The 27,975-nt window shown below is 36.3% G+C and overlaps 1 protein-coding gene across 3 annotated transcripts in view; it reads left to right on the top strand.

Annotated features, from left to right (window-relative positions):
• MED13L (mediator complex subunit 13L) overlaps positions 1-27,975 on the top strand; it is a 317,548-nt gene that overhangs the window by 140,140 nt on the left and 149,433 nt on the right. For 2 of the 3 annotated variants that reach the window (XM_008004842.3, XM_008004841.3), the window contains exon 3: positions 25,207-25,291. The exons of the other annotated variant lie outside the window; for it this stretch is intronic. In XM_008004842.3, coding sequence (XP_008003033.1) covers positions 25,207-25,291 — 85 coding nt within the window. The remainder of the gene's footprint in view (positions 1-25,206; positions 25,292-27,975) is intronic. 3 annotated transcript variants of the gene reach the window in all.

Genomic DNA, 27,975 nt, shown 5'->3' with positions numbered 1-27,975 from the left:
GAAAAGATCATTCTGATGAGCACAATTAAGCATTAATTTTAATCTTAAGGATTTTCTAGAGCCCAAATTTGAGAAACACTTACTTGGATGGTAGATATGAAGGGACCATAGCACTTAGTTCAGTTTCCTCATTAAACATCAAGAGACACACAACAGCCAAAAGAATCTTTGAGGCCGGGTGCAGTGGCTCACGCCTATAATCCCTGCACTTTGGGAGGCTGAGGCAGGTGGATCACGAGGTCAGGAATTCAAGACCAGCTTGGCCAAGATGGTAAAACCCCATCCCTAATAAAATATAAAAATTAGCCAGACATAGTGGCGGGGCCTGTAAACCCAGCTACTCAGGAGGCTGAGGTAGAGAATTGCTTGAACCCGGAGGCGGAGGTTGCAGTGAGCCGAGATTGTGCCACTACCCTCCAGCCTGGGCGACAGAGTGAGAGTGTGTCTCAAAAAAAAAAAAAAAAAAAAAAAAAGAATCTTTGAAAAACAGCCCCACTTGAAGCAGCACAGTGGCTTCTGTGTATACTGAACATAAATTCTGGATAACTCATCAAGTGTCACAAAACTGATCAGCTAGCCTTATGTATCTAATTGACTTATACCACAAAGCTCCTTCCTGCTTTAGGGATGTGTACTTGCTCCTCTCCCTGTTTGAATAGCTATTCCTTCATCTCATGAGCCTGGCTCTTTGATAGCATTAGGTCTCAGAACAAATACTACTTCCTTATATTATAGTGTGATCTTACCATTTGCTCCAGTTTTCCATTGCTGTGTAACAAACCACCCCAAATTTGGTGGCATAAAATGGCAACCATTTCATTATGTTCACAGGTTCTTTAGGGCAAGAATTTGGAAAGGGCATAATAGATATGGTTTGTTTCAGCACTCTTATGTCTTGACCTTCAGCTGGCAAAACTAGTATAATTGAAAGGCTGGGTGCCAAGATCATCTGGAGGCCTTTTTATTTACATATCTGACTCATGTGAAGGCAGGGATGAGCTAGGATTGTTGACTGGAGTCCCTACAAGTAACCTTTCCATGTAACTTAGGCTTCCTTTCAGCATAGTGGCCTCAGAGGAGTTAGATTTATTACCTCAAGACTTTCAAAGTGAGTGTTCCACCGAGTGAGGTGGAAGCTTGCATGGCTTTTCTAACCTACTCACAGAAACTGTGTTGTCACTTGCTTTTTTGTTTGTTTGAGATGGGGTCTCGCTCTGTTGCCTAGGCTGGAGTACAGTGGCACCATCTCAGCTCACTGCAACCTCCACCTCCCGGGCTCAAGTGATTCTCCTGTCTCAGCCTCCAGAGTAGCTGGGACTACGGGCACGTGCCACCATGCCTGGATAATTTTTTGTATTTTTAGTAGAGACGGGGTTTCACCATGTTAGCCAGGATGGTCTCCATCTCCTGACCTTGTGATCCGCCTGCCTCAACCTCCCAAAGTGCTGGGATTACAGGTGTGAGCCACTGCGCCCGGCCACATGGTGTCACTTTCATCCTACGCTTTCCTTGAAGCAACCATAAATCCCATTTTTAAAGGAAAGAAATATAGGCCCTACCTCTCAATGGGAGGAGTGTCAGACACTTGGGGTCTTGTTTTAAAACTGCCGTATCATCGTAAGTAGCATATGAATCCTACTTTCATTGACCTTCCTTGCATCGTGTCTTATTGTCTTTTAACATGGGTTAAAAGACATGTTGTCTTTTAGGTAAATAAGGTAAAAGACTTAGTTTGCATTTAACATGGGTTTGAATAATTTTATATAAGTAAAATTACTACTCTCTGCCTCTCTCAACAAAAATGAAAGTTTTATGAAAAATCTGTCCACTGCTGAATTTTCAGCCCCTAGAATAGTGCCTAAGATATCATGTCCATTCACTTGCTGAATGAATAGATATGTGAATTAAAATTTAGCCACATAGCCAGTTTGCTTCAGCGCTGAGACCATCCTAGTACCCTATTATATCACAAGGGTTCTCATAAAAATGTTCTTATTAATATGTAATATAAATTATAAATTCAGCATTTCATTTCACTGAATCTGTATCTTTGTTCATAATGTGCTTACTAAAATGAAGTTGGGTACCTTTGAAATTTAGTTCATGTCTCAGTATACTACTTCTACCTTAATGATTTATCATCCAACAATAATCATCCAGATTATGTTACTGCAGAACTAGTGTGAAGTACTATAATTTTGTTTTTGTGAATGAGTTATGAATCTATTCTGCCTGGGACAGGGGTTGCACTGGATGTGTATCATCTAATATCAAAACTCAGTAGCAAAAAACAGTTTATTTTATTACGCCTATGGACTGTGGGGGTCAGAACTTAGGGCATAGTAGGGACCAATAGTTTTTGCTCTAGGATGTCTGAGGACTCCACTGGAAAGACTCCAAGACTGCAGTCTTTCGATCAGACTTGGGCCTGATTGCCTCGGAAGGTGTTTTTATTCGCATAGCTGGTGGTTGATGCTGGTTTTTGGCTGGGATGTCAGCTGAGACAGTTGGCCAGAAGAACCACACGGGGCTGCTCCGTGTGGACTTGGTTTCCTCACAGCAGGGTGGTTGCACTCCAAAAGTGATCTTCCTGAGTGCAGATGTGGAGAACTATCAGTTTCTTACACTCTGGACTTGGAGACTAACGTACAGTCACTTCGTCCATATTTTGTTTGTTGAGGCAGTTACAAAGAGCTACCCAGATCCAGGGGAGGGAATATTGATCCTACCACTTGATAGGAAGACTGATAGTGTTGCCCTGTGAGAAAAGGCATGTAATATGGGATATATTGTGAGCTCTCTTTGGAAAATATTGTTTGTCAGACGGGGTGAACTGTGGCCTCAGGGGCCTGTCTGCCTATATCTGGAGGCCTCACATGAGTTACCATGGTCCTAGAGCCCATTAAGACCAGCTTCTGAGCAGAACCAAGAGTTACAGTACCAGCCTGGTCTACCTTCATGCTGGATTGAGCTCTTTTTCAGGCACAGGCAGTTTCCAGATTGTTAGCAATTCCTGTTTCTCCTCTTACTTACGTTAACAGTCCTACAGGTAGAAGAAAACTCAATATTGGAGTTTTAGGCAATGTTGACTAGCAGGGAAAGTGTTGCAAGATAAAGTACTCTGTTTTGTGGGTACAGTTCGGAAATTTTAAAGTCAAGTCTGCTCACATAGTAAAAAGAAAACAAACTCTGGTGAAATTGGTTCTTTTTTTTTTTGAACAGTGCTATTGGCTTTTTCTAGTTGAAGATAATTGTGCCCCTTCACTCATTTTCCTTCTATCGAGTGATCAGAGATTCTTCTTTTTATGCCTGGTGTTATCAGTAGTAAATCAGACTTATAGTTTTCAAATATTATTAGTTTTAATTTTTCCTAAAAAGAGAATTGCAGCTATGCAGCAAGTGATACTGTTTCATTCCCTGCAGTTAGTCTGTTTTTCCTCTTTCTTCCTTTCCTTCCCTTACCCCCCCACCCTTTTTTTTGAGACAGAATCTCGCTTTGTCGCCCAGGCTGTAATGCAGTGTTGGCTCACTGCAGCCTCTGCCTCCAGGGTTCTAGTGATTCTCCTGCCTCAGCCTCTGGAGTAACTGGGATTACAGGCGCACACCACCACACCTGGCTAATTTTTGTATTTTTAGTAGAGACTAAAAGGGTTTTGCCATGTTAACCAGGCTGGTCTCGAACTCCTGACCTCAAAGATCCACCCACCACGGCCTCCCAAAGTGTTGGGATTACAGGCGTGAGCCACCACACCAGACCTGTTTCTTCCCTTTCTTATCACCTTGTAGCTCAGGATTAGCATATAGTGAAATTGCAAGGGGAAAAAAAAAAAAAAAAAAAAGCAAGCAGGAAAGAGAAGAAAATCACATTTCCATATGGAAATAGTGTATTAGTTTTTCTAATACAAAATACATGTCCTAGAGTGTAGGACATTTACTCCAAATGCTAGTGTTTTGTAGTATCCAATAATAATATTTTAAAAGAGATTTTGTACTTTAGACTTAGAGAATGGTATTACGGTAGAGTTGCTGCAAAAATGACAAACTAATTCTCTGCCCAATAATTTGAGTACGTGTGGCAGGTTCCAGAGATGTGCCAGTAAAATAATGTGGTAGTATTTAATTTTTTTTTTTTTTTTTTTTTTTGAGACGGAGTCTCGCTCTGTTGCCCAGGCTGGAGTGCAGTGGCCAGATCTCAGCTCACTGCAAGCTCCGCCTCCCGGGTTCACGCCATTCTCCTGCCTCAGCCTCCCGAGTAGCTGGGACTACAGGCACCTGCCACCTCACCCAGCTAGTTTTTTGTATTTTTTAGTAGAGACGGGGTTTCACCGTGTTAGCCAGGATGGTCTCAATCTCCTGACCTCGTGATCCGCCCGTCTCGGCCTCCCAAAGTGCTGGGATTACAGGCTTGAGCCACTGTGTCTGGCCGGTAGTATTTAATTTGATACTGATTTTTTTTTTTTTTGGAGACTGAGTCTTGCTGTCTTGCCCAGACTGGAGTATAATGCCACAATCTCGGCTCACTGCAATCTCTGCCTCTCAGGTTCAAGTAATTCTTCTGCCTCAGCCTCCCAAGTAGCTGGGATTACAGGTACCCGCCATCATGCCCGGCTAAGTTTTTTTGTCCTTTAGTAGAGACAGAGTTTCACTATGTTGGCCAGGCTGATCTCAAACTCCTGACCTCAGGTGATCCGCCTGCCTTGGCCTCCCACAGTGCTGGGATTACAGGCATGAGCCACTGCGCCTGGCATTTTTCTTTTCTTTCCTTTTCTTCTTTTTTTTTTTTTTTTGAGAGGGGGTTGCGCTCTGCCACCCAGGTTGGAGTGCAGTGATGCGATCTCAGCTCACTGCAACCTTCGGCCACCCAGACTCAAGTGATTCTTCCACCTCAGGTTGGAGTGCAGTGATGCGATCTCAGCTCACTGCAACCTTCGGCCACCCAGACTCAAGTGATTCTTCCACCTCAGCCTCCTGAGTAGCTGAGACTACAGGGGTGTACCACCACTCCCGCCTTATTTTTTTGTATTTCTGGTAGAGACGAGGTTTTGCCATGTTGCCCAGGCTGGTCTTGAGCTCCTTAGCTCCTTAGCTCAACCTCCCAAAATGCTGGGATTACAGGTGTGAGCCACCGTGCCCAACCTTGGTACTGCTATTTCTAAAATGTGATTGCAGTGGGGTTTTGAATGATATATGCACACAAACACATATGTGTATACATAAATGTGAAGGTTCTTTTTTAACCAGAACCTAAAACCTAGAGAGTTTCATCGTAGCATCTGTTAAAGATGACAGTTCTGTACATTGTGCCCGGCATAATGCAGAGTTTATTTGATGAGCATTTGTGAAGAAAGTACCTTTAGTATAATTTGTACACAGTGTTGTGGCAGAGCTGTGAATTTTTTCCTGTTTTGCAAAGAGAAGTAAGCATACTTCTTATGCTGGTTAATGGAAGTTGCCTTTCCAATTTGCTGTGCAACCTGGTGAACAGTTTGCATGCTGAATCTTTATATAGTCTTTCTTCTGTTTAGTATTATAATATGTGCTTAGCTGGCACATACAATATGGATTATGTTTGATTATTTTGTGTATAATTTCCATAAATAAACAATCTCCTTTCCTTATAATCCCTCCCTTCCCTCTAAAATAAGCATTAGAATTGAACTAGTGGAACTTTAGTCTGTCTTCTTCAGTGGTTCTCAACAGGAGAGACTTTTCCCCCCCCAGAGGACATTTGGCAATGGTTGGAGACATTTTTTGGTTGTTATAACTTCAGATTGTGAAGCCTGAAAACCAAGCTCACAATGTATATTTTTAAAATATACATGCATTTTTCTATGTTAACCTGCTTATAAAACTTTAATAAAGCATTTTTTATTCAAAGGTTTTTCATGTATGTTTAAGTGAAAATGTCACTTTGGATATAAGATATACTTGTTCCTTCCTGTTTATTTTTCTAATTAGTTCTTAGCTTGCCCAGTTTTAAGGTTTTTTTTTTTTTTTTAATGCCTTAGATACTTGTTCAGAGCTTATATTGTGCAATAATCCACGTATATTCAACACCTACAGGCTGTTACAGGACTGCATGCAGCTACTTACCGAATGCCAGTATTGCTTGCATTGTCTGTTGTAGAACTTCTGTAGTCACTAAATTATCAGTCCCCATACAGTACATCACAGGAAGTTGGCAGATACAATGATCCATCTGTTATCACACCCATCAAGTGCATTGGCTCGGAGGGAAAAGGCTGCAGATTGGAGCTCAGTGTGTGAGAGAAGTGAGATTCCAAGATGCTTATCATTCTTTCCAGAAAGTCCTTTCTGGCCTTTTGACAAGCTTGACTTGCTCATTTCTAAAACAGCCTTTCAGTTTATGATACCATTACCTTTTCATTAATATTTTTGGAAAAACTAGACGCGTTATCAGAGATACTTATTTTTCTGAGAATGAGGTTTTAGGGTATCAGCTTTTCTTTCCACCTCCTGGTGGGTGGCTGTGGGGAATTCTTGGTCAGATTGTCATAGAAAATGAGCAGTGGAAAATTGAAACTGCACAATCTGGAGAGTTTTATTTTTAAAATAGTTGTTCTTAACCTTAACTAAAGTAAAGCAAGTATAAAACATTTTTATGTCATTCCAATGTGGCCAAGATTTTTTTTCTTAAATTTATACAAGTATGATCACTTTCAAAGAAGGAGAGTGTGATTTTCATAGTTAATCAAAAATGTTTAGGCAGTTTTTTGTGAGTTTAAGAAACCTATTGGTTTCCTGGAAAGTCATGAATGTTTATGATCTCAAGGGTCTGTTATAGAGCCTCTGAGATCTTTTAGACAAAAGCATTGATTCTGTTCTTAATGGCACTTTGAAGTTTTGGTGACTACCCTTGAGGTAAATGGGTATGTGCTGATCATTTCTTTCTTTCCTTTTTTTTTTTTTGAGAAAGAGCTTCGCTCTGTTGCCCAGCCTGGAGCGCTGTGGCACAAATCTCAGCTCACTACAACCTCTGCCTCCCGGTTTCAAGTGATTCTCCTGCCTCAGCCTCCAGAGCACCATGTCCAGCTATTTTCTGTATTTTTAGCAGAGATGGGGTTTTACTATGTTGGCCAGGCTGGTCTCGAACTCCTAACCTCAGGTGATCCGCCCACCTTGGCCTCCCAAAGTGTTGGGATTACAGGCGTGAGCCACCGTGCCCGGCCTATGCTGATCATTTCTATCTTGTGAATAGTCTTATTTATACAGAGTTGCTCCCTTGGCAAGGCATAATGTCTGGTTTGGGTAGGCAAAAATCCACTCCCAAATTGCTGTCTGTCTATTATATGTCTTTGATTTAATTTACGTTCACCTCCAAAGGGGCAAAGTGGTTAGAGAAAAAAATAAACAGGACAGTGTATGACTAATTGAAAGTTAAAAAGGGCCTTGCTTTTTCCAGGCTGAAGGATACAAAATGAATATGAATAGTGAATAGTTGTCTAGCTGATTTAAAAGAGCCATTGTATTTCAGTTTCTTCTCTCTTCACCCTCATTTTAATAACTCTCCTGAAAATGGGATTTTTAGTAATCTATCTCAGAGTATAATATTTGGGTTATCCTCAAATAGATGAAATAAATATTTTCATTGTTTTCTTTTAAATTGAGAATGTACAATGGATGTACGTATGTCTAAGTTATACTTTATTGGTTGGTTGATTGACTGAGACGGAGTCTCTGTTGCCCAGGCTGTAGTGCAATGGTGCAGGCTTTGGCTCACTGCAACCTCCGCCTCCTAGGTTCCAGCAATTCTCCTGTCTCAGCTTCCCAAGTAGCTGGGACTACAGGCAGGTGCCACCATACCCAACTAATTTTTGTACTTTTAGTAGAGACGGGGTTTCACCGTGTTGGCCAGGCTGGTGTTGAATTCCTGATCTCGTGATCCACCTGCCTCGGCGTCCCATAGTGCTGGGATTATAGGCGCGAGCCACCATGCCCAGCTTTGAGTTATACTTTATTAAAAACAATTCTGTTTTAAAAATTAGTGAGAAAGAATCACAAAAATGTGGTGTATGAATAAGCCAGAGATACTTGAGAATTATTATATGGAAGCTGATTTTCCAGGAAGAAAGTAATATAAAATATAAAATTACTAAAACGTCCACAAAAATGCTTCTACAGCATTTTCCCACTTTTTTTGCATTATGTTCCCCCTCATTCTCCAAGGGAAAATAAAAGATTCCTCAACCTTTGTAGATGTGGCTTATGATAAATACTATAGGGACCGTAGCTCATTGTACCTAATAGAATGGAACATGGAACACATATGCCTTATTCTTGTTTACATGCACTTACATCAATATGTAATACGAATTTAATTTAATATCACCCCATAATTATGTAACTTTATTTTGTTATTTCAGATATAATGAACACGACTGATAGGAAATTGTAAATTTATAGTGATTAAGAGCCGTCATCTGTAATAATAGCCTATAGCGTTGATAAGTAGAATGAATTATACATAGGAAAGAGAATAAAGAGTTAATTCCATTTCTAAATGTTTCTTATTGGGATAGAAGTTTTATAATTTAAAGTTGCCTGATTTTAAAACATTAACCTCTTAGGAGACCCACTTCATGACAGCAACTACTTTAAATTGTGAGTTTATTGTGGTATTTTTATTTTTTTAAAATTGTTTTTTCCCTCAAGAATACCCTTCATTAGTCATTCTAATCTTGTTGATTATCAAGGGTTCAAGTAAGAGCCTTCAATTGTCAGTAGGAAGAAAAGCTAAGTCTTTTATAAACGTGTCTGTTTGGCTATTTTGCATAGTATAAAAATCCTTAGAATCATATTAGGTTGCATTTTGCTCCACTTTGAATGTTTTTCTCAGGGTCACAATGTTTTTCTCAGTGGAAGGTTCTTTGCAGTATAGTAAGCACACAAAGATTGACATTGCCCTTGTACATACCGTGCTGACATTCTTCTTTGTGGGTAAGAAGACAAGTAGTAAATGAGTAATTTCTTACAGTTGTCTGCTACAAAGCAATAAATGAGAAAGTGACTGACTGGGACAGGACTACTTTACATTAGAGGGTCAGGTAGGGAATGCCTCTTGGAGGACACAGCCAGGTACAGGAAAAGGAAGTCAGATGTCTTGAGTTCACTTTGTCGGAAAGAAGAAGGCCAGTGCTGTTGAAATGGGTACACAGAGGGAGATGGAACAGGTAGACAGAGGTGAGATCAGGTGGAGCCTTGTAGGCCATGGTAAGGAGCTTATTAACTAGATTATTAATTCCATGAGAAGCCATTAAAATAAAGCTTTAAGAGGCAGGATGCTACTATGTGAAGCTAACTAAAGTTAGCTTTAGTATAGTAAACTAAAGGTTTGAAAAAGATTACTTTGGCTCTCATGAAGAATAGACTTCAGGTGCTTTGAGTGAAAGCAGGGAGACTAAAAAGCTTTGCTTCTTGATAAAGCTGGATTATAAAAGAAATGGGATGACAATTTCTGTACTTTACAAAGTGTTAGTATATCTTCTGTCCAAACAACATCTGTTTATGTTTACTGCGTTTCTTTAGGCTATTTTCTTTATCATTTGAACTGCTGAGTCATTCTTAGTGGATGATACTGCCTTTGAATATATGTGTTTTTTAGAGTAGTAACTGTTTAACGGATTATATAGGGGTACTTATATTTAAAATTTAGTATAAAAAGTTTGGGTAAAGATTTATAGTAATTATAATTTTTTTTTATTCCATTACAGATATTTAAGCATGCATCTTAAAGGTTGAGATCATGGTATATATACCGTTGAACTTTCAAACTATTATCCCATATGTATTTTTTGTTTTTGAACTGGAGTTGAAAAAAGTTTTTAAATAATGAGTTATAACAAACAAAATTTCATACAAAAGAAACGAATTATTATATAGCAGATCTAATATAGCTTCCAAGAAATATTACAGGCAACCAAAAATCTTTGAGAACTCTATCACTATCAAAACTCTGTCTTTTTAAGTGATAAATTAACTTTTATTGTTATACTTTTTAATAACTGGTATTTAAACTATGGAAAGAAGAATGAATATCATCAAGCATTAGTTGACAAAGTATTGCTAGCCTGTGTTTCAAAGGATAATTTATAAGTTAATTATTTGGAAAATACATTTTTTTAACCTATGAAAAATATATTCTGAATGGTGGATAGATTGTAAGGCCTATCAAAACTGATTTAGTCTGTAATGCTTAACCAGTGTTGGTTTGGGTCCTGGGTTTTGTAACTAGAAGGGGTAGATTGGTTAGGACTTCACTTTATAAACATTTAAAATCCTCAGAATCTATCTTGGAAGGCTTTCCCACATTCTAGTGCAGTTGGTCAGAATTACGCAATTTGAGCGGGAAAGAATCTCAAAGAAAGTAAAGATAACTGCAAAAGAAGCAACAGAGCCAGTGAAGCCACTGCCCAGTGGCTCAGGCTTTTTGGGTTTTTAGTTTGATTCTTTCAACTTTTCTGGTAATTTACAAATACTATCCTCTTGACAAACTCTTTGTATTTATTTATAATAGCTTTTCAAGTGAACTCTCTATAGAACTTCCTAAGTTATAATGGCTAAAACTACAATTGGATAAAACCGCAGCTGTCCTTGAGAATGGAGATGGAAAGGGCCAGAGGGACTCAACTGGGGCCCTTCCACAGGACTCTAGTGCACCAAGGACCACAGGAAGAAACCACTGCACCTCGTGTTACGGGAGCCGCCCAGGCCTGCCCCGCTCCAGACTGTGCCCTATCCAAAACAACGGTGTCACTTAACTTTCTAATCAATAATGCCATTCTAGCCAATGTTGGAAAGAACATAGGATTGAACTCATTCACACCACTGTGACTGTGTAAATAACTGACCTTTATTTCCTAAAGGACTTGCAGTTTTCATATCGACTCGTTAATTAATGCAAAGGAATCTTGTAGTGTTGAAACACAAACATGAAGTAAAAATATTGGCAGTGTTGGTGTATTTAGGTCATTTATAAATTTTTTTGCTTATGAGTTGGAAATTTCTTGGCTGAAGTTTTGGATAATGACAACTTTTTCCTGAATATATTTTAACTTAAAGTTTTGAGAAACTTTTATTGCTTTCCAATAGGTTGTTTTTGCATTCATAAACAAATTAATTTTGAAGCCATGAAGTGAGAATTGTACATTCTGTCTTTTAAAAGTTGAGAATAATAATTTATGATTCTATTAAGAGCCAGATAATTGTAATGGAAATTCATATGTAAACCATAGCTGTTTATGAAAGTAAAATGTTCTGATTACTAAGAATATATTTAAACTGAAATATTTTTAAAATAAAAAATTTTAATGTGTGGTGACATGTTTTATATTGATGATTAACTTTGTCTTTTCCAAAAAGAAAACAAGCAGGGAAAGTATGCAGAAGTAAGTTGATTAATTTTGGGGGAGTCATGACTTTACACAGTACAGAAAACCAAAGTAAGAGAGAAAGACACGGATTGGGCACCGACAGTAGAAATTGTATAGATGCTATCTTCTGTAATAAGGCTCATTGTTTGATTTCAGATGATGAAAATTTTAAGCTTGTGTAATTCTAAAATTGTGCGGGACATATAAAAACTTCTCTTCAAAATACACTGTGTTTAAGTGCACATTAGAGTTCAGTGATCCATTTATAGATATATTAGAGTTAGGCTACAGATTTTCTAGTTTCTAACCTGCTGTGGTAGCACAGGTCAGAAAACTAAAATCCTACTGTTTAAATTTGTTCAAGCATTTTGCTGTTTTACAAAAATTTGTTTGTTGTATGTACTTGACCGTTTGCATTGATTGATTGATTGATTGATTGATTGATTAATGGAAATGGGATCACACTATAGTGCCCCGGCTGGCCTTGAATTTCCGGGCTCGTGTGTCTTCCTGCCTCAGCAGCCTGAATAGCTGGGAATATGGACTCCTGCCACATTGTCTGGCTACGTAATTATTTTTTGAAAAGCTATTTCAGATGTCAGAGTTTTGTGAACCAGACTTAACTTTTTCTGTTATTTGCTTATTTTTGTTTCTTTACTGTCTTAACAGATTTTCACATGTGCAAATTGTTTTTTGTAGCACATTCTTAGTGTAAAAATTAATAGTGTTATAGAAAGCTTAAAAAAGAGACTATTTTTAATTACTTAATTATACAGACTCTGGTAACTATGAAAAATTATTTTCCAATATTTTGGTTTGACTATGATCTTTCAATTCATGATAAATATTTTTTTCCTGTCAACTAGCAAACTGTATAAACTACAACCCAGCAACACACATGTGTAAACCAACGAAAGATTGCCTTTGTGTGTGTGGAAAGGTGGTTCACGTTTTGAAATTCCTTAAGAAAATTATCTTTATATGTTGTCAGTGTAATGTGGCTTATGACTTTTTTCTAATTTAAATTAGGCCCTTTATATTTACAGTTAAAACCTTCACCAGGTACAGTGATTGATGGGCGTTAAGTGAAATCATAGACTGATGTACTGATTCTACATTCTTGTTTTTAATCAGTTACATTTTAAAAACTGTGGTATAGTAGAAAGCAGGTTTTTTTCTCACTTGGAGTAGCATTTTATATAAAGAAAAACATTATCTAGTAAAAGTAGATAACAAAGTGAAGAGAAAAAATTATTTTGTTGTAAGATAATAGAAAAAAAGGATGCTACTGTTGAATTTTCAAGTCCTATGGTGAAAGAAGTGGAAAGAAGATAGATCAATAGTCATTACAGTTTCAGTGACAAAAATAACTTTGTAATTTCTGCCTCCAAAGAATTGGATTTATAGAATGAATTTCCGTGAGTCTCTTCTGTAATATTTGCCGTAGACCGTCAAACTGAAATAAAAGTCAAAGTGCCTATCAGGTCTCAAGGAGATGGCACTGAGTTTAGTCTAAAGAAACCTTTGTGCACCAAGTCTTCACAGTAGTCAGCTTTTCTCTCTCTCTCTCTGCAGATGTTATTTTTGCTACATTTGCTATTTTAACCTGTCAGTTAAAAAATAATTACTATGTCAGTATGGCTGGCGGCTTATATAGGAAAAATATGCTGTCTCTTAATCAAAGGTGATTACAGTTTTCCCCTGTCTATAAATGTGCTTGTTGTGTAACGAGAATGCATTAGTCTCAGCCTGATGTACGAAATGAAAGGCAGTAAGAAGCAGCACCATTGTTATCACTCCAGGCGTGTCTAATGAATCGTGTTTCCATGTTCTCTCGGTCACGCCGTAGAGTGCCCTCAGCGAGGGCTAAGCCTCCTGTAAAATGCTCTTTAAGATTATTGTAGCAAGAACAGAAATGCTGGATGACTGGGGGTGGGGAGAGAATGCCAGCGAGACAGCTGCATTTCAAACAGTTACAGCTGCAAGGATTACTCATAGTAATAGCATTGACAGACAACTGTTTGAGCTTTAGTGTAAAAGGCAATTTGGGGACTTGCCCTGTCAGAATTTTAGTAGCAAGCTTCTGTGTGCACGTGTGTGTGCATGTGCGTGTGTTTTTTATTCAAATTAGTTTGTGTCTGAAGAGTGGAAGGAGATATTTTAAATTTTTACTGCTCAATTGTGCCAGTGTTGAAATCAATAGTTGAGTCATCTTTGTTAAAATCATTGTCCTAGAGGAAGCTTATAAAATGTTTATTTGTAGCATTGATGAATTTAAATGTATATGGTCTAACTGAATCACATGTCTGCTTTTCCGTCTCAAAATTTATCTTGTGATGATTCCTGTTTTAAAAATACTGGTCTTCCTTGTAATTTCTGAACATACAGCCTTGTTTAATATAGTAGCCTTATTTTAAAAATTTATTTCAAATATGATGTAGGCTTATAAAAGTAATGCCTGTCATGAAATCTGGAAAATACTCAGAGAGGTAAAGGAGAAAACAATCATTATTCTAGCAGAGATAACTGTTAATTTTAATCCTTCTAGACACTTGTTTATACATTCTAGAGCATATTAAGAGCATGTTAATAGTTTTAAAGATTAAAAATGGTAATCATTTTTTAAAATATTTGAAAGAAGTAGCAAATGGGGACAAATTTGGTTTTGAGAAGTCAGTAACAGCCATTGTGCAGGATTTCTTTTTCAATGTGCAGCTATTGAAGTAACATTGCAGCCTGTTTTCTGTAGCAGTTGTCTTTTGAAGGCCTTGTACAGTTTATCTTGAAATTTAGTTTTATGGTTTCCTTCAATTTAAAGTTTGCTGGCTTTACAGGGAGTCTTGTGATCCATTGAAATGCTAACTTGGGTGGTGTCTCAACTGCTACAATGCTGTGTAGAAACTGTCATTAAAATTCTGGTTATCCTGCAACTGGCAGAGAACCCATGCTGATTCCTTAGGAATATATTATACTGATATAATTTTGAATTGGAGTTGTGCTTCTGTCTGCCAAATAGTATCAATATTTGTAATCATTTAAGGTTGCAAATAGGTTGAAATAAATGGAGCATTTTAGTATGTATTTTCTATCCATGATTCTTATTTGTTTGATGAATTGACATCGGGAAGGTTACAATCCGTTTCCAACATAGATTTGTTAAGTGATACTGAATATTTTACACTCATGAGCAATTCAAGAAATCAGAGCTCTAAATTGATTGAAGTTGATATAAGTAATACATCCATTTAGTTATTAATGACCTCAAATATAGATTCTACCACGCCACTGATGGCAGCATAAATTGATCAGTCATGGTGGTGTAGTGTTGTAAGTCATTGGATTTTTTTGTGTGTGAAGTGCTATATTTCACAATTAATGTAGCACTGTGCTCCTTTTACTCAATTTCTTTGGTAAGTCAGTTTTTAAGAAAGCAGATACTTCAAAATCGTTTATTATCTTGGTATCCTTCATTTGCTGCAGTTAGATTAAGTGGATACATGTTTTCTTGTTGTAATATCTGGTTAGTGTAGTTTTTGGAAGTAGATTTAATAATTCAGAAGATTTTTTTTTTTTAACGCTACAGTGCGTTTTATATGTTTAAGGTAGAAATTGAAAACAAAGGCAGTGGGCAAATGATAAACCTTGGATTCAGAGCTATGCTGTCTTTAGCTGTTAGTTACTGAAATCTAACTAGGAAACAATGTCCTTGTTTCGTGTGCCTTCCTTTACTTGTATTTCTGGAGTTTTGAATGAAATTTGATTTTCAATAATTTTAATGGCTGAATAAGGAGTGCCATCCCTGAAAGTGCCCCTCCCCCACCTCCAATATTTGCAGTGGCCAATGCGGTTGCTGAACTCAATGTTCTGGATAATAGGTTTCATTAGTTTTGATGCCTGAGGTAAAAAAGCAGTAGGTGGGAGTAAGAAGTGTTTTTGATGTCTAGACGTTCATTTCAGCTGTTGCTGCAATATGATACATTAAAAGGAAATATGTATCATAGCTCAGAGGAAATATGTATTCTTTGAAAGTAATTCTACTTTTAAACTGTGTAAGGCTGGGTGACCTGAATTCTAAAAGCATGAGCTTGATTTTCTTCAAGGTTTCACAATCTTTATGCTCCTCCCTACCCTATTCCATTCTCCCTCCTCTCGTTTTTTTCCACTTCAAGTAAAGTATGTCAGTTTCATTTATGGAATTGGAAGGGATATCTTTCCAAGATCTCTGCTGGGAAACACAAAATCATTGAAGTATATGCTGCTTTGATATTTTGCCATATTGACTTTTTTCCCCCTGAACCTTTTATGTGTATTTTTCTTTCAAATAAGCTTATTAATTCTGTAAGGAGACATACCAAAAGAAGTTATATGACAATTGACGAGGATTTTGAAAAATTATTTGGGCACTAAGCATTAAATTACTACCATTTAAAATTTGTCCTTTATAAACACTGTCTTTTCTGTTAAAAAAATTTATATACTACTTTTACAGTTTAAATATTTGATTATGAGGATAACTATAGTAAAAGAGGTTGAGTAACAGCAATGTAAACACATTCTTATTATAGCTTTTTAAATTTAAGTGAGATAACTTTAGTGCCAAAATGGTTTTTCTTCGTAAATAGGCAGCTGTAGTAGTACTTAGTTTTAGTTTTTAATCTGACCGTAATAGACAAAATAACAGCAGGAGAATGTTTTAATTTAGAAATTGCTCGTTTTGATTGACTGTTGTCACACATTTATTTTACATGCATTTTAGATCTCTTGGTTCTTTATCTTTTGAGACCAACAAAATTTTAGGAAAATTCTCCCATTATACATAATTAGACTTATAAACATAGTCTATAGAGATAGTCTTATTGCTACTTTATATTCTTAAAGTATTATAAGCATTTAACTTGAAACTGGAAAGATGAAAGGAATTAGAAAGGCTTTTTTTCCTGTTTTTTATTTATTTATTTTTTCTTTTGGAATGGAGACAGCATGCTGTGGAAAGATTGTAGGTTTCATAAAGATAGGACCTTCTTATAGACTTTTTGGTCGTCGTCTTTCTCTCAGGCTGCCTTGAAAGGGAGAATGCATTTCATTTGTAGAAACGTAGGCTAACTACTTTGTCCCTCTTTATGTATTTTCCCCTGAAGAACATTCTCTCTCTCTCTCTCTCTCTGTGTGTGTGTGTGTGTGTGTGTGAGAGAGAGATAAATTATTTTAAAAAGCCAAAATGTGGTTTTATCTGACTTAGCCTTTGAAAAAGTTACTTGTAACTAGAACACATTAATTTTAGGTTGAAATTTTGGAACCAAAGGAAAATTTAACTTCAGTGTTAACATTGCCTTTCTATCCAGTGCTAAGAATAAAAGAATGGTTAAAGAAGGGTTGAGTGAGTGGATTTGCTTAACACTAAGTGTTGTATAGTGGAAAGAGCATGGGTGTCAGAGTCAGATCATTTGGATTTGAATCCCATCTGTACCACTAATCCTCTTTAAGTAGATGTGAGGAAATTTTAGATTGGTGCTAATTTCAATGACATTTTGAAATATACATAATCAAGTCAACTCTATGCATGTTTATGAATGAATATCCGAGAAGTTCTAGCCACAGCAGCTATGAAAATAAATTGCTTCCCCTTGAGGACTTCAGTTAATGGAATAATTAATATATTTATTATTTGTAGTAGTAGATATAAAGCATTTGATCCCTTTATGCTGATGACTGTAGCTCAGTTTGACTACAGATTCTTAAGACTTATTAGTTATGTGACTTTGGACAAGTTTCATTTTATATATATATATATATAAATTTTTTTTTTTTTTTAAAGATACAGGGTCTTTCTCTTGCCTAGGCTGGAGTACAGTGGCTTGCTATCATAGCTTACTGCAGCCTCAAACTCTTTGACTCAAGTGAGCCTTCTGCCTCAGCCTCCCAGGAAGCTAAGACTACAGGCCTGTGCCACCACATCCAGCTAAGTTTTTAAAGTTTTTTTTAGAGCTGGAGTCTTGCAATCTTACCACTTGATCTTCCAAAGTGGCAGGATTACAGGTGTAAGGCACTGTGCCTTCTTAAGATTGTTAGTTTTCTCATTTATAAAATGGAGATTAGAATCAACTGTATTTATCAGAGTTCTTAGCTTCAAACTAAGAAAAGGAATTGATTAAAAGAATGTTGGTTATCCAACTATTTGGCCCTTTTACGATCAGCGCTACAGACCTGGTTCAATGAAAAAGCTACTGTTAGCTACCACCAAGCACTTCAGTACCAGAAACTTGATCTGGAAGCCTGTTTCTAGAGCTGTCAGAAAGATATCTCCATCGACTTCCTTTTTGTCCCTGGATTCAGAGTCAAAGGTGTGGACCAGGAGCATCTTGTAGGGGTTAGAATAATATGTCCTTGTCTACACTGTAGGAGATGATGGAATAGAGAGAATCAGTATTTTTAGTTTCCGTTAGGGGTGATTATATTTGATCCCAACCAGGACTCTTAATGATAGTGATAAGGAAGAAGCCCAACACTGAGTGACAAAAGTGTGCCGGATGTCTCTTACTTTGTCTCATAGTGTTGTGGTGAGTAGTCTCCCCCTCCTCCCCATTTATATGTAGTGCCTAATTCAAAGCTTGGCACATAAAATAAGAACGATTGTTTTCTGGATAGAAAACCAACCTTGATTATATGTTATTTAATTGTTAATTTAAAATATAAGACATTTTATGCTTAGTAACTTTTCTGCAAAGTATTCAGAATAGTTTTTGCCTCCCAGTGGTTTGCACGTACATGTATTAGCTTTTTGAGAGCATTCCTGGTTCCTAGCCTGGTGCTTGACACATAACACGGTCAAGAACTGTTGTCTAGTTAATGTTGATCAAATTATCTGTTATTAGATTCCAAGCATGTCTTTGCAGATTTAACTTATTTTGAAATTTTAGAGATTTATTGAAACATATAATGCTGCTCCTATATTTTTGGAAACTCGGATCATGAAAAAAAAAGGGATGGTCTGATTTACATTCTGTTTGACAAATGTATTTGTTAGTGATAGTAAATTGAAAGAGTCAGCAAATTAATGCATTATCCTTAATTTCATAGCCTACATTGATAGTATTTATTAGAGTGGTTATTGGCTTATGATAATTTTTTTTTATAATCAATTGATTACTCTTGAATCTTCAGTATGTAATTTTTAGTACCATATCTAAGACATAGGAAATTTAAATCCAAACACTGTATACTTTTAAAATTATCTCTACTGATTTATATTTAAATTTTGTTAACTTATAATTTATAATTTTCTATTGTTTTCTAAGCTTTAGTATACTTTCCCTAGAAAGGGCTTAATGTAGTATGATTTGTTTTATTTTGTGTTACTACTTTCCTATTTTATATTAACTTAGTGGCCAAACTTTGTGTTAATTTATATGTTATATATTTATAGAATATAAAGGAACAGATGAGAATGACCGTAAAATTATTTTTCAAAATAATTTTTAGCATTTAAAAAATAAAAATTTTGACTGGGTGCAGTGGCTCACACCTGTAATCCCAGCACTTTGGGAGTCTGAGGTAGAAGTATCACTTGAGCTCAGGGGTTCAAGAGCAGCCTGGGCAACATGGTAAGACCCCATCTCTACAAAAAAATAAAAAAGTAACTGGACATGGTGGCCTATGCCTGTAACTCCCAGCAAGTTGGGAGACTGAGGTAGGAGGATTGCTTGAGACTGGGAGGTCGAGGCTTCATTGAGCTGTTATCATATAACTGCACTCTAGCCTGGGTGAAAGAGCGAGACCCTGTCTCAAAAATTTAAAAAATTGCCTTAAGGTGTTTATATTTTGTTACATTTGCATCATATACAGTATTTGATATGAAGTAAAGAATATAACTGTGGTACGTTGGGCTCTAGGAACAGTTACTTCAGTCTGAATTTCCTTGTTAATTGCTCAACTTTTTTTTATTTTTGCTTTTAATACTTTATGAATGCAGGTTAATCACAGAAATACCAAGTGTTTTGGATTTAAAAAAAAATGCTTTTTATATATAAATTTAGAGTAGGAGTCCTTTTGATTACATGCTGTGCTGTTCTCACCCCTGAAATTTCCAGTGTCCCTTTGGTATCAACCTGTCTCACCACCTCCATCCCTGGAAACTATTGAAAAGTTTACAGTACCTTAAATTTGCCTTTTGCGAGAATGTTGTATGAATGAATCATACAACATATAGTCTTTTGAGTATGGCTTCTTTTTACTTCGAATAATGAGATTCATCCATATTTTTTCTTTTATTGGAAGTTCCTTTTTATTTCTGGGTAGTAGCCCATTGTATAGATATTTCATTGTTTTTCCCCCTGTTGAGAGACATTTGGATGGTTTCCAGGTTTTGGCATTTACAAATACAACTACTATAAACATTTGCTGTAGTTTAAGTGTTTTGTGTTGTGAGAGTACAGTAGGAGAAAGAGTTTGTTTTTTCCTATAACCTTACATCCTCCAAACTTGAGTATATACCTAGAAGGATGTAAGGTTCTAGGGAAAAACAACCTCTTTTTCTCCTACTGTACTCGCACAACACAAAACACTTCTGTGACCAAATGTTGCAGAGGTGGAGAGCAGGTGTTTTCCCTACATCAGGTAATCAATCAGTTCTGCAGGGGACACTACCTGGGTGTCCTCTAATTCAATTCAATTCTGACACTGTCTACCTGGAGATAGCATCCCATCTTACGGGTTGAGGTGAGGGCTTAGTCCCACAGGACTGTGGGACTTCAGATGCCAGGAGTAAGTCTGGACTTCCAAAGATTCTGACCAATTGACTGTAAATCTGGGGTTCTTACAACCCCCTCCTTGGGTTCTGTTAATTTGCTAGAATGGCTCACAGAACTCAGGGGAAACTTTTACTTAAGTTTACTGGTTTATTACACAGGGTACAGAGAACAGCCAAATGGAAGAGACACATAGGGCAGGGTATGTAGGGAGGGGCAGGAGCTTCCATGCCTTCTCTGAGTGCGCCACCCTCCAAGAACCTCCATGTGACCAGTTATTTTGAAGCTGTCAGAACTCAGCCTTTTTGGGTTTTTATGAAGGCTTCATTATATAATCATGTAGGCTTGATTCATTAAATCATTGTTAATTGTCCATTAGTGATCAACTCAACTTTCAGCCTTTTCCCTAGAGGTCAGGGTGGGGGTTGGGGAATAGGGAGCTGAGATAGAAAGTTCTAACCCTCTGGTCACATGATTATTTCCCTGATAATCAGCCCTCATCCTGAGGCTAGCTAGGCCCCCTGTCATTTCTTTAGCCACTAGTGTACAAAAAACATTCTTAGCACTCTTAGCACTCTAGAGGTTTCAAGGATTTTAGGAGCTATATGTCAGGAAACAGGACCAAATATATATTTCACAATATTACAAAGGGATATTGCTGGGTTGTATGGTAAGTGTATGTTTAACTTTACAAAATATTGCCAAAGGCACCTTTTCCAAAGTGGCTGTGCTGTTTTTGCATTCCAACCAGCAGAATATGACAGTTCTGGCTACTGTATTCTATATGTTAATCAGCACGTAGAATTGTCAGTTTTTCTTTTAAGCCATTTTAATGGATAGTGATATCACATTGTGATTTTAATTTACATTTCCTTAATGACTAATGAGGTGTTGAGCACTTTTTCATATACTTATTTGCCATTCATCTAGTGTCTTATTTGGTGAACCGTCTGTTCAAATCTTTTGCCCATTTAAAAATTGTGGGTTTTTTTGGTAGTTAAGTTTTGAGATTAAAAAAAAAAAGTAACGTATTCTGAATACAAGTCCTTGTCAGATACGTGATTTGTAACTGTTTATTCCCCATCTGTGGCATGTCTTTTCCATAGCTTAACATAACTTTCCCATATTTTTTGAAGAGCCGAAGTTCTTCATTTTGATGAAACTCTGTTTATCAGTTTTTCTTTTATGGATCATGCTTTTGGTGTCATATCTAATAAATTTTTGTCTACCCTAAGCTCCCAAAATTTATCTCCTATGTATTTTAGAAATATCAGATTTAGGTTTTGCGTTCAGGTCTGTGATCTCATTTTGAGTTACTTTTTCTGTGTAATTTGAGGTTCTTTTTCATTTCTTCCTTTACTGAATTGACTGAATTGCCTTGGCACCTTTGTTGAATTAAAAAAATGAATTTGTGACTCAATTCCTGAACTCAGTTCTATTGATGTATATCCTTTCTACAGTACTGTGCTGGCTTGCTTACTCCATCCTAATTCATAATAAACCTAGAACTGGATTGATGTAAGTACTTCTGTATTTTTCTTTTACCACATTGTTCTGGTGGTTCTAGTTCCTTTGTCTTTTCATATAAATATATAGACTTAGCTAGTCTATTTCTATAAAACATTCTGCAGGGATTTTTTATTGGAATTGAGTTGATTCTATAGATTGGTTTGAGAAGAATTGGCATCAAGAATTTTTCTAGTTTGTGGTCAATTTATCTTTTTTATTTCTTTTGTTAGTGTTGTAGTTTCAGCATATTTTGTAAGATTTATACCCAAAGATTTTATGGGTTTTGGTGCTACTGTAAATGGTACTTTAAAAAATTTCAGTTTCTAATTACTTATTCCTAAATATAGAAATGTGATTGTTTTTTATCTATTGACCTTGTATTCAGTGATTTGGCTAAACTCTGTTTTAGTTCTAGTAGATTTTTTCTGTTGATTCTTTAGGATTTTCTAATAGACAGTCATGTCATATGTAAATAGAGACAATTATTTCTTCCGTTCCAATCTGTATGCCTGTTGTTTCTTTTTCTTGCCCTATTGTATTGGATGAAATTCAAGTATAATGTGGAATAGGAATAATGAGAGCAGATATCCTTACCGTTCATTCAGTCTTTTGCCACTAAGTATGATGTTAATTGTAGGTTTTGGTTAATTACTCTCTTAAGTGTTTTTTTGGTGGTGGTGGTTGTTCTTTTTTTGAAGAAATAAGTCTATTCTAGGTTCTATTTTAAAATTGTAGAAATCAGGATTAAATTTTAATGATATATTAAAATCGTGTCAGCTATACAGCAATTGTGATAAAGTTGGCATTGCCTGTGCATGCTCATTAATTGTTCAGTGTTCCACAGTGCATGCCTGGAGAGCTATAACACCTCAGTATTTCAGTTGACAAAGTATTTGAGAATGATTTGAGAGAGTTTGCTGTTTGTAAACTTTCCTTTGACATCCTCTGACAAGGTCAAGGTAACACCAACATTAAAACTTGCAAAATGATGATATCATGAGGAAGGAATTAGATGTGAATATGAGATATTAAGACAAGTAATCTGGTTTCTTCACCAAGTCAACTGCATGTTTAAAAAAAAAGGAAATGGGCAGTACTTGATCAAAGAAGACTTAAGAGATAATTGGCAGACCTTGCTTAGAATATGATTTGATGCACACTGAAGTATTTAAGAGTGGGATTTGCCATAAAGTATATCAAAATAAACAAAAAGGGTGGTTGTAGCAGGAGACATAATGTTGATAATTTGGCTTAGGGATTTATTGGGACTTGTTCTATTTTCATCTCCCTTCTTTCTCTCTCTCCCCCCTTCTCTCTCCCTCTTCCCCTCCCCTCTCTCTCTTCCCCTCTCCTCTCCCTCTTCCCCCCCACTCCCCTCTCCCTCTTCCCCCCTTCCTCCCCCACTCTCTTTCTCCCTCCCTCCTTCCTTTTTATTTATTTTTTTTGAGACAGGCTTTCACTCTGTCACGCAGGCTGGAGTGCAGTGGTGGCATGATCATGGCTCATCGCAGCCTTGACCCTGCTGGGCTCAAGCAGTCCTCCCACCTCAGCCTGCAGAGTACTTGGGACAACAGGTGTGCACCAGTACACTTGGCTAATTTTTTTTTTTTTTTTTTTTTTTGGAGAGGCAGGAATTGGCTGTATTGCCCAGGCTGGTCTTGATATCCTGAGCTCAAGCAATCTTTCTGCCTTGGCCTCGCAAAATGTTGGGATTACAGTTGTGAGCCACCACATCCAGCCCCCCATTTTAAAGTATATTTGAAGATTTTAATATCAGAAGTTTAAAACAGTGGGCTGAATAGGTGTCACCAGTGGAAGAAAACTCTGGAAATAAAAGTGGCACACTCTTCACAAATGCTGCATCATCAGCACTCTTTATGGCACAGAGAATGATTATGTAGGAAAATACTGCACCAGTGACTGGGTTGAAGAGTGATTCAGAAGAGGTAGACTTGGAATATTGATATAGTTTTAGGAATTTTTAACTAATTTATTTTGCTTATATTATCTGTTTTATGTATGCATAATAGTGGAATATGATGAATAGGACTCAATAAGTTTAAAGGAGCTCTTTGAATAATTGGAAAGTGAAAATTGTGTTAGGAATGATGTTATAGTTTGTCACCTTCCCCTCTTCTCCTGGTGGTTTGCAAAATAATAGTGTATCTTAAACTTGATGGTGCCTCAGGGTCAGTGAAATACATTCGGAAAGAAAAGCAAATTAATGTGGGGTGTTCTTTTTATTGAGATAGTAACTCTCTTTCAAACCCAGAAAAGTTTTACCCAAAGGATAAATGTGTCAGAGGGAACATAGATTCATGATACCTGCAGAGCATTGTTGGAAATTTCGGAATGTTTTGTCTTGAGCAAAGACTACCAGTTGTTAGCAGGAATGTTTTTCTCTTTGCTGTACTTTATTTCTCTTGCTATAAATAACATAACTGTTTTAGACAGAGATTGCTTTGGGAAAATTTGGTAAATCAGGATTAGCCACATAGGCAGGAAGACAAAAAGTTATTTGACATAACCAAGAAAAAAAAATTCAGCTTTGTAATTTTCAGAAAGTCTAATAGATAAAAGGCCGAATGTAGTTTTTCAAATGCTGTCTGATTTGAGAATATGGAGATGCATTTTGGTATGTCTGCTGGTGTGGTAAAAGCATTAAATATGCGTTGTGGATATAATGTGTGTTTTAATTCTGTCAGAATTTTCTCCTGAGTGCTTTTGTCAAGATAACAAGTAAAGAGAGGAAATTTTTCTTCTGTAAATGTTTTCATCCTTCCAATTTTTTGATATCTTGCATTGAACTGGTGTATTTTAAAAGGAAATTAGTTGTCTTCTAGGACATTTTGTATCTGTTTATATATTTATGAAAATAAAAGGAATTTTAGGAATGCATGGGGCATTGTTAAAACATTGGATTCTTCTGGTGTTGGAGTTGCTTGTTGCTCAGTGTTATATTTCAAAGGCAAACAAGATACTTCACAAAATGTCAAACAATAACAAAATTATAAATTTAGGAAATAAATTTGATATTCTGGGAAGATGTAATTTCCTGACAGTCTCTAAAATCATGTCCTTTAGACCTTCAAAACATGTAAAGACATTTGTGTAAATCTGACACTTCTGGAATTTTTTTCCTTTTGATTTTCCCTCTATAAAACATTTTATAACTTTACTATTAATTTGTAACATTCTTTTTTACCTTTAAATAGAACTTTAACAAAATTAGTCTTTGTGATACTTTTAAGTAGATTAATTTGAGAATTTTAAATGATTTTAAACTTTCAAGAAGCAGATTGTAAAGACATTTATGGGAGGAGTGTTGCACCATGCCTCATATTTCAGACTTTAAAACCAAGACACATTACTCTTTTTTGTACATAAGTATTTTATAACTTTGGGCAAATACTTAAATTCCACTCTCTGTTTCAGTGTGAGATTATTTAAGTCATTTAAATTAACTCATGAACTTCGCTTTAGAAAAATGTTTCAAAAGTTTCTTTTTATTTGGATGTCCTTTTTACTGTTTTGTTTTTTTCTTTTTTCTTTTTTTTTTTCAGTTGTGGAAGAAGGACTCTGGGAAAATGGCCTTTCCTATGAATGTAGGACGCTGCTCTTCAAAGCGATCCACAATCTGTTAGAAAGGTAAGAGAAGGAACAGCAGACAGTAGTTTGCAGACAACCAAGTATATTGCTAGATACTGAGAGTTTCCTGTAATTTTCAAAAACTTTTCACTTGCAGTGATTTATTGCTAGTATGAAAATTATATAAATCTTTAGTTTCTCTTTCTATTGATATAATTTGAAATTTAGAGAAGTTTTGGGAATGGTACAAAGAACTCCCATATTCCCTGCCCTTTAACGGTACTTTTTATTTTTAAAATGTATTCCCTAAACCATTTGTGTATTTGTAAACTCAAGCTTGATGTTCTTTTTTACCCTTAAGTATTTGGTGTATATTTCCTAAGGACAAAGATATGTTAGCACAGTATAATAATAAAAATTAGGACATTTAACATTGATAAAATGCCATTATCTAACCCCTAGTTCAGTTCAGATGTCATCAGTTGTCCCAGGTACATCCATTATAGCTTAACCCCCTAAGATTCAATCCTTGATCATACATTATATTTAGTTTTCATGTCTCTTTAAATCCAGAACAGTTCCTTAGCCTTTTTTTTCTTTCTTGATATCGATATTTTTGATGAGTTCAAACCTTATGTTGATTTTCAGTTGTAGATAGTTTTCCCATGCTTAAATTCAGGTTATGCTTTTTATTAGTAGTAGGAATACCATAGAAGTGATGTTGTATTTTCAGTAGGCCCATATCATCAGTGTCCCATTATTAGTGATGTTAACATGTTCTGTCACTTGACTGAGGTAATGTTCTGTCAAGTTTCTCCGCTATAAACTAGTATTTTGTTAACTATTATTTTTGTCAATTTTGTTATTTGTAATTAATAGGTAATTTGTGGCCAGATACAATGAGATTGTGTAATTATTCTATTTCTCATCAAATTTTCATTTATTTGTTTTAGCCTGTATTGGTAGTCCTTGCTTAAATCATTTATTGCCATTATGGTTGTAATGTTAATTTTCAGATGCCACCACTCTTTCTACTTTTATTAGTCAGCGTCCTGTTGTAAGGAAGAACTTTTTCATTTTCTTCCATTTTATTTCCCTGTTTATTTATCTTGCTATGTAAATTGGAACCCATGAATTGTTATTTTATTCAATGGATTATAGTTGATTTTTACCATCATTTATTTTGGTGCTTAAATTCTTCCAGGTTTGGTCAGAGGAAGCCTCTTTGTCATGGCTCACTCCTATGTCCTTTTGACACGATCCCATCCTTGGAGCATCCCCTTACTTTCTGGCATAAGGATATGTTCCAGGCTCTGAATAGTGTTTGGAGGGGAGAAGTAGCTGACAAAGAATGGGTTCATTAAGAGCTTGTATGAGAAAAACTTTTTACTTCTCTTCCTGAATCTGTATGTAGTACTTTTAGGTAATCAAAGCTGAAAGGACTTTCCAGTTTCTTATCCAAGCTGTTTGCTAGGGTGGTTACCGCTATAATATAACTGCTCAGGATACTTGAGCTACAGTTGATATGTTATTTCAGTTGCTCAGAAAGACTTTTCTCACCGAAGATTCCCCTATTTCTCATTCTCAACTATAGCTTCTCTGAGTACTCCTCCAAATCTGTGATTTGGAGTAGACGTAGAAATCATCTGTTACTAAGGCATAGTATGAATGTGGAACCATTGATTTAAGAGTTGAGTACTCTTAAGTATTCGAAATAGTTGGTAATTCTGTCTCCCACTGTAGAACAAAAAAAGTACACACAAACTCTATCCAAGAAAATGTAGAAAACTTACTGTTGCCATAATCCTGTACCAGAATAAAGTTCTTGATATCTCTGCAATAATTAACACACCTTTAAGCACAATTCTTTTTATACAAAGTTATAAGGTATGTGGAACAAAGTGTATTTTAAAATTGTAGCTTACTGTGTGTTTTTTTAAATATCAAGATTTATTCCTTTCAGAAGCATACAAACAAATGCGAAGATGAATTATATTCTTTTAAGTTTTGTACTGGCAATGGTAGCATGTCTCTTTGTTGAAAGACAATTAGAAGAGCAGAAAAACTGGGAGGGAGGGGAAATGCAATTTATTTTTAGCTCATGAATTCAGAATTTTTGTTGGAAATTGAAGTCAGGTCAGATTAAACTTTATTATTTATAAGAAAATTGTCGGCCTGGGCAACATGGTGAGACCATGTCTCTACAAAAATTTTAAAAGTTAGCCAAGCATGATGGTGTGCGCCTCTGGTCCCAGCTGCTTGTGAGGTTGAGGTGGGAAGATTGCTTGAGCCCAGGAGGTTGAGGCTGCAGTGAGCTGTGTTCATTCCACCACACTCTAGCCTGGGTAACAGAGTGAGACCCTGTGTCAAACAAACAAACAAGACAGGAAATTAATTATGACATATAAAGTTTGGGATAGTTCTAAAGAATTTTAGTATTCCTTGGCTTTATTTCAGGGTCTGTTTCTTGGACAGTTACCCTAATCTCACTAAGCCTTAGTTAACATATAATAATTAAGTACAGGACGCCATGTACTGTGAGCTTTTGCTGGATAATAAATATATATCATGTGTGCCACATAATGCTGCTCTTACTGTTAATGCCAGTAACTATTTTCACTGTAAAATTATTTTACATACTTTGATTTGTATTCTTTCAAATTTCATTAAAGTAGTTCCAGAATGCTCTATTTGAACCCTCCTACAGGAGTTAATTTTGAAACAAATAAAACATCTTTTCTTTT

The sequence above is a fragment of the Chlorocebus sabaeus genome, chromosome 11 (genome assembly GCF_047675955.1).
Source record: "Chlorocebus sabaeus isolate Y175 chromosome 11, mChlSab1.0.hap1, whole genome shotgun sequence".
NCBI lineage: Eukaryota > Metazoa > Chordata > Mammalia > Primates > Cercopithecidae > Chlorocebus > Chlorocebus sabaeus.
The sequence above is the reverse complement of the archived record's forward strand: the minus strand, read 5'-3'. Positions and strand labels throughout refer to the sequence as shown.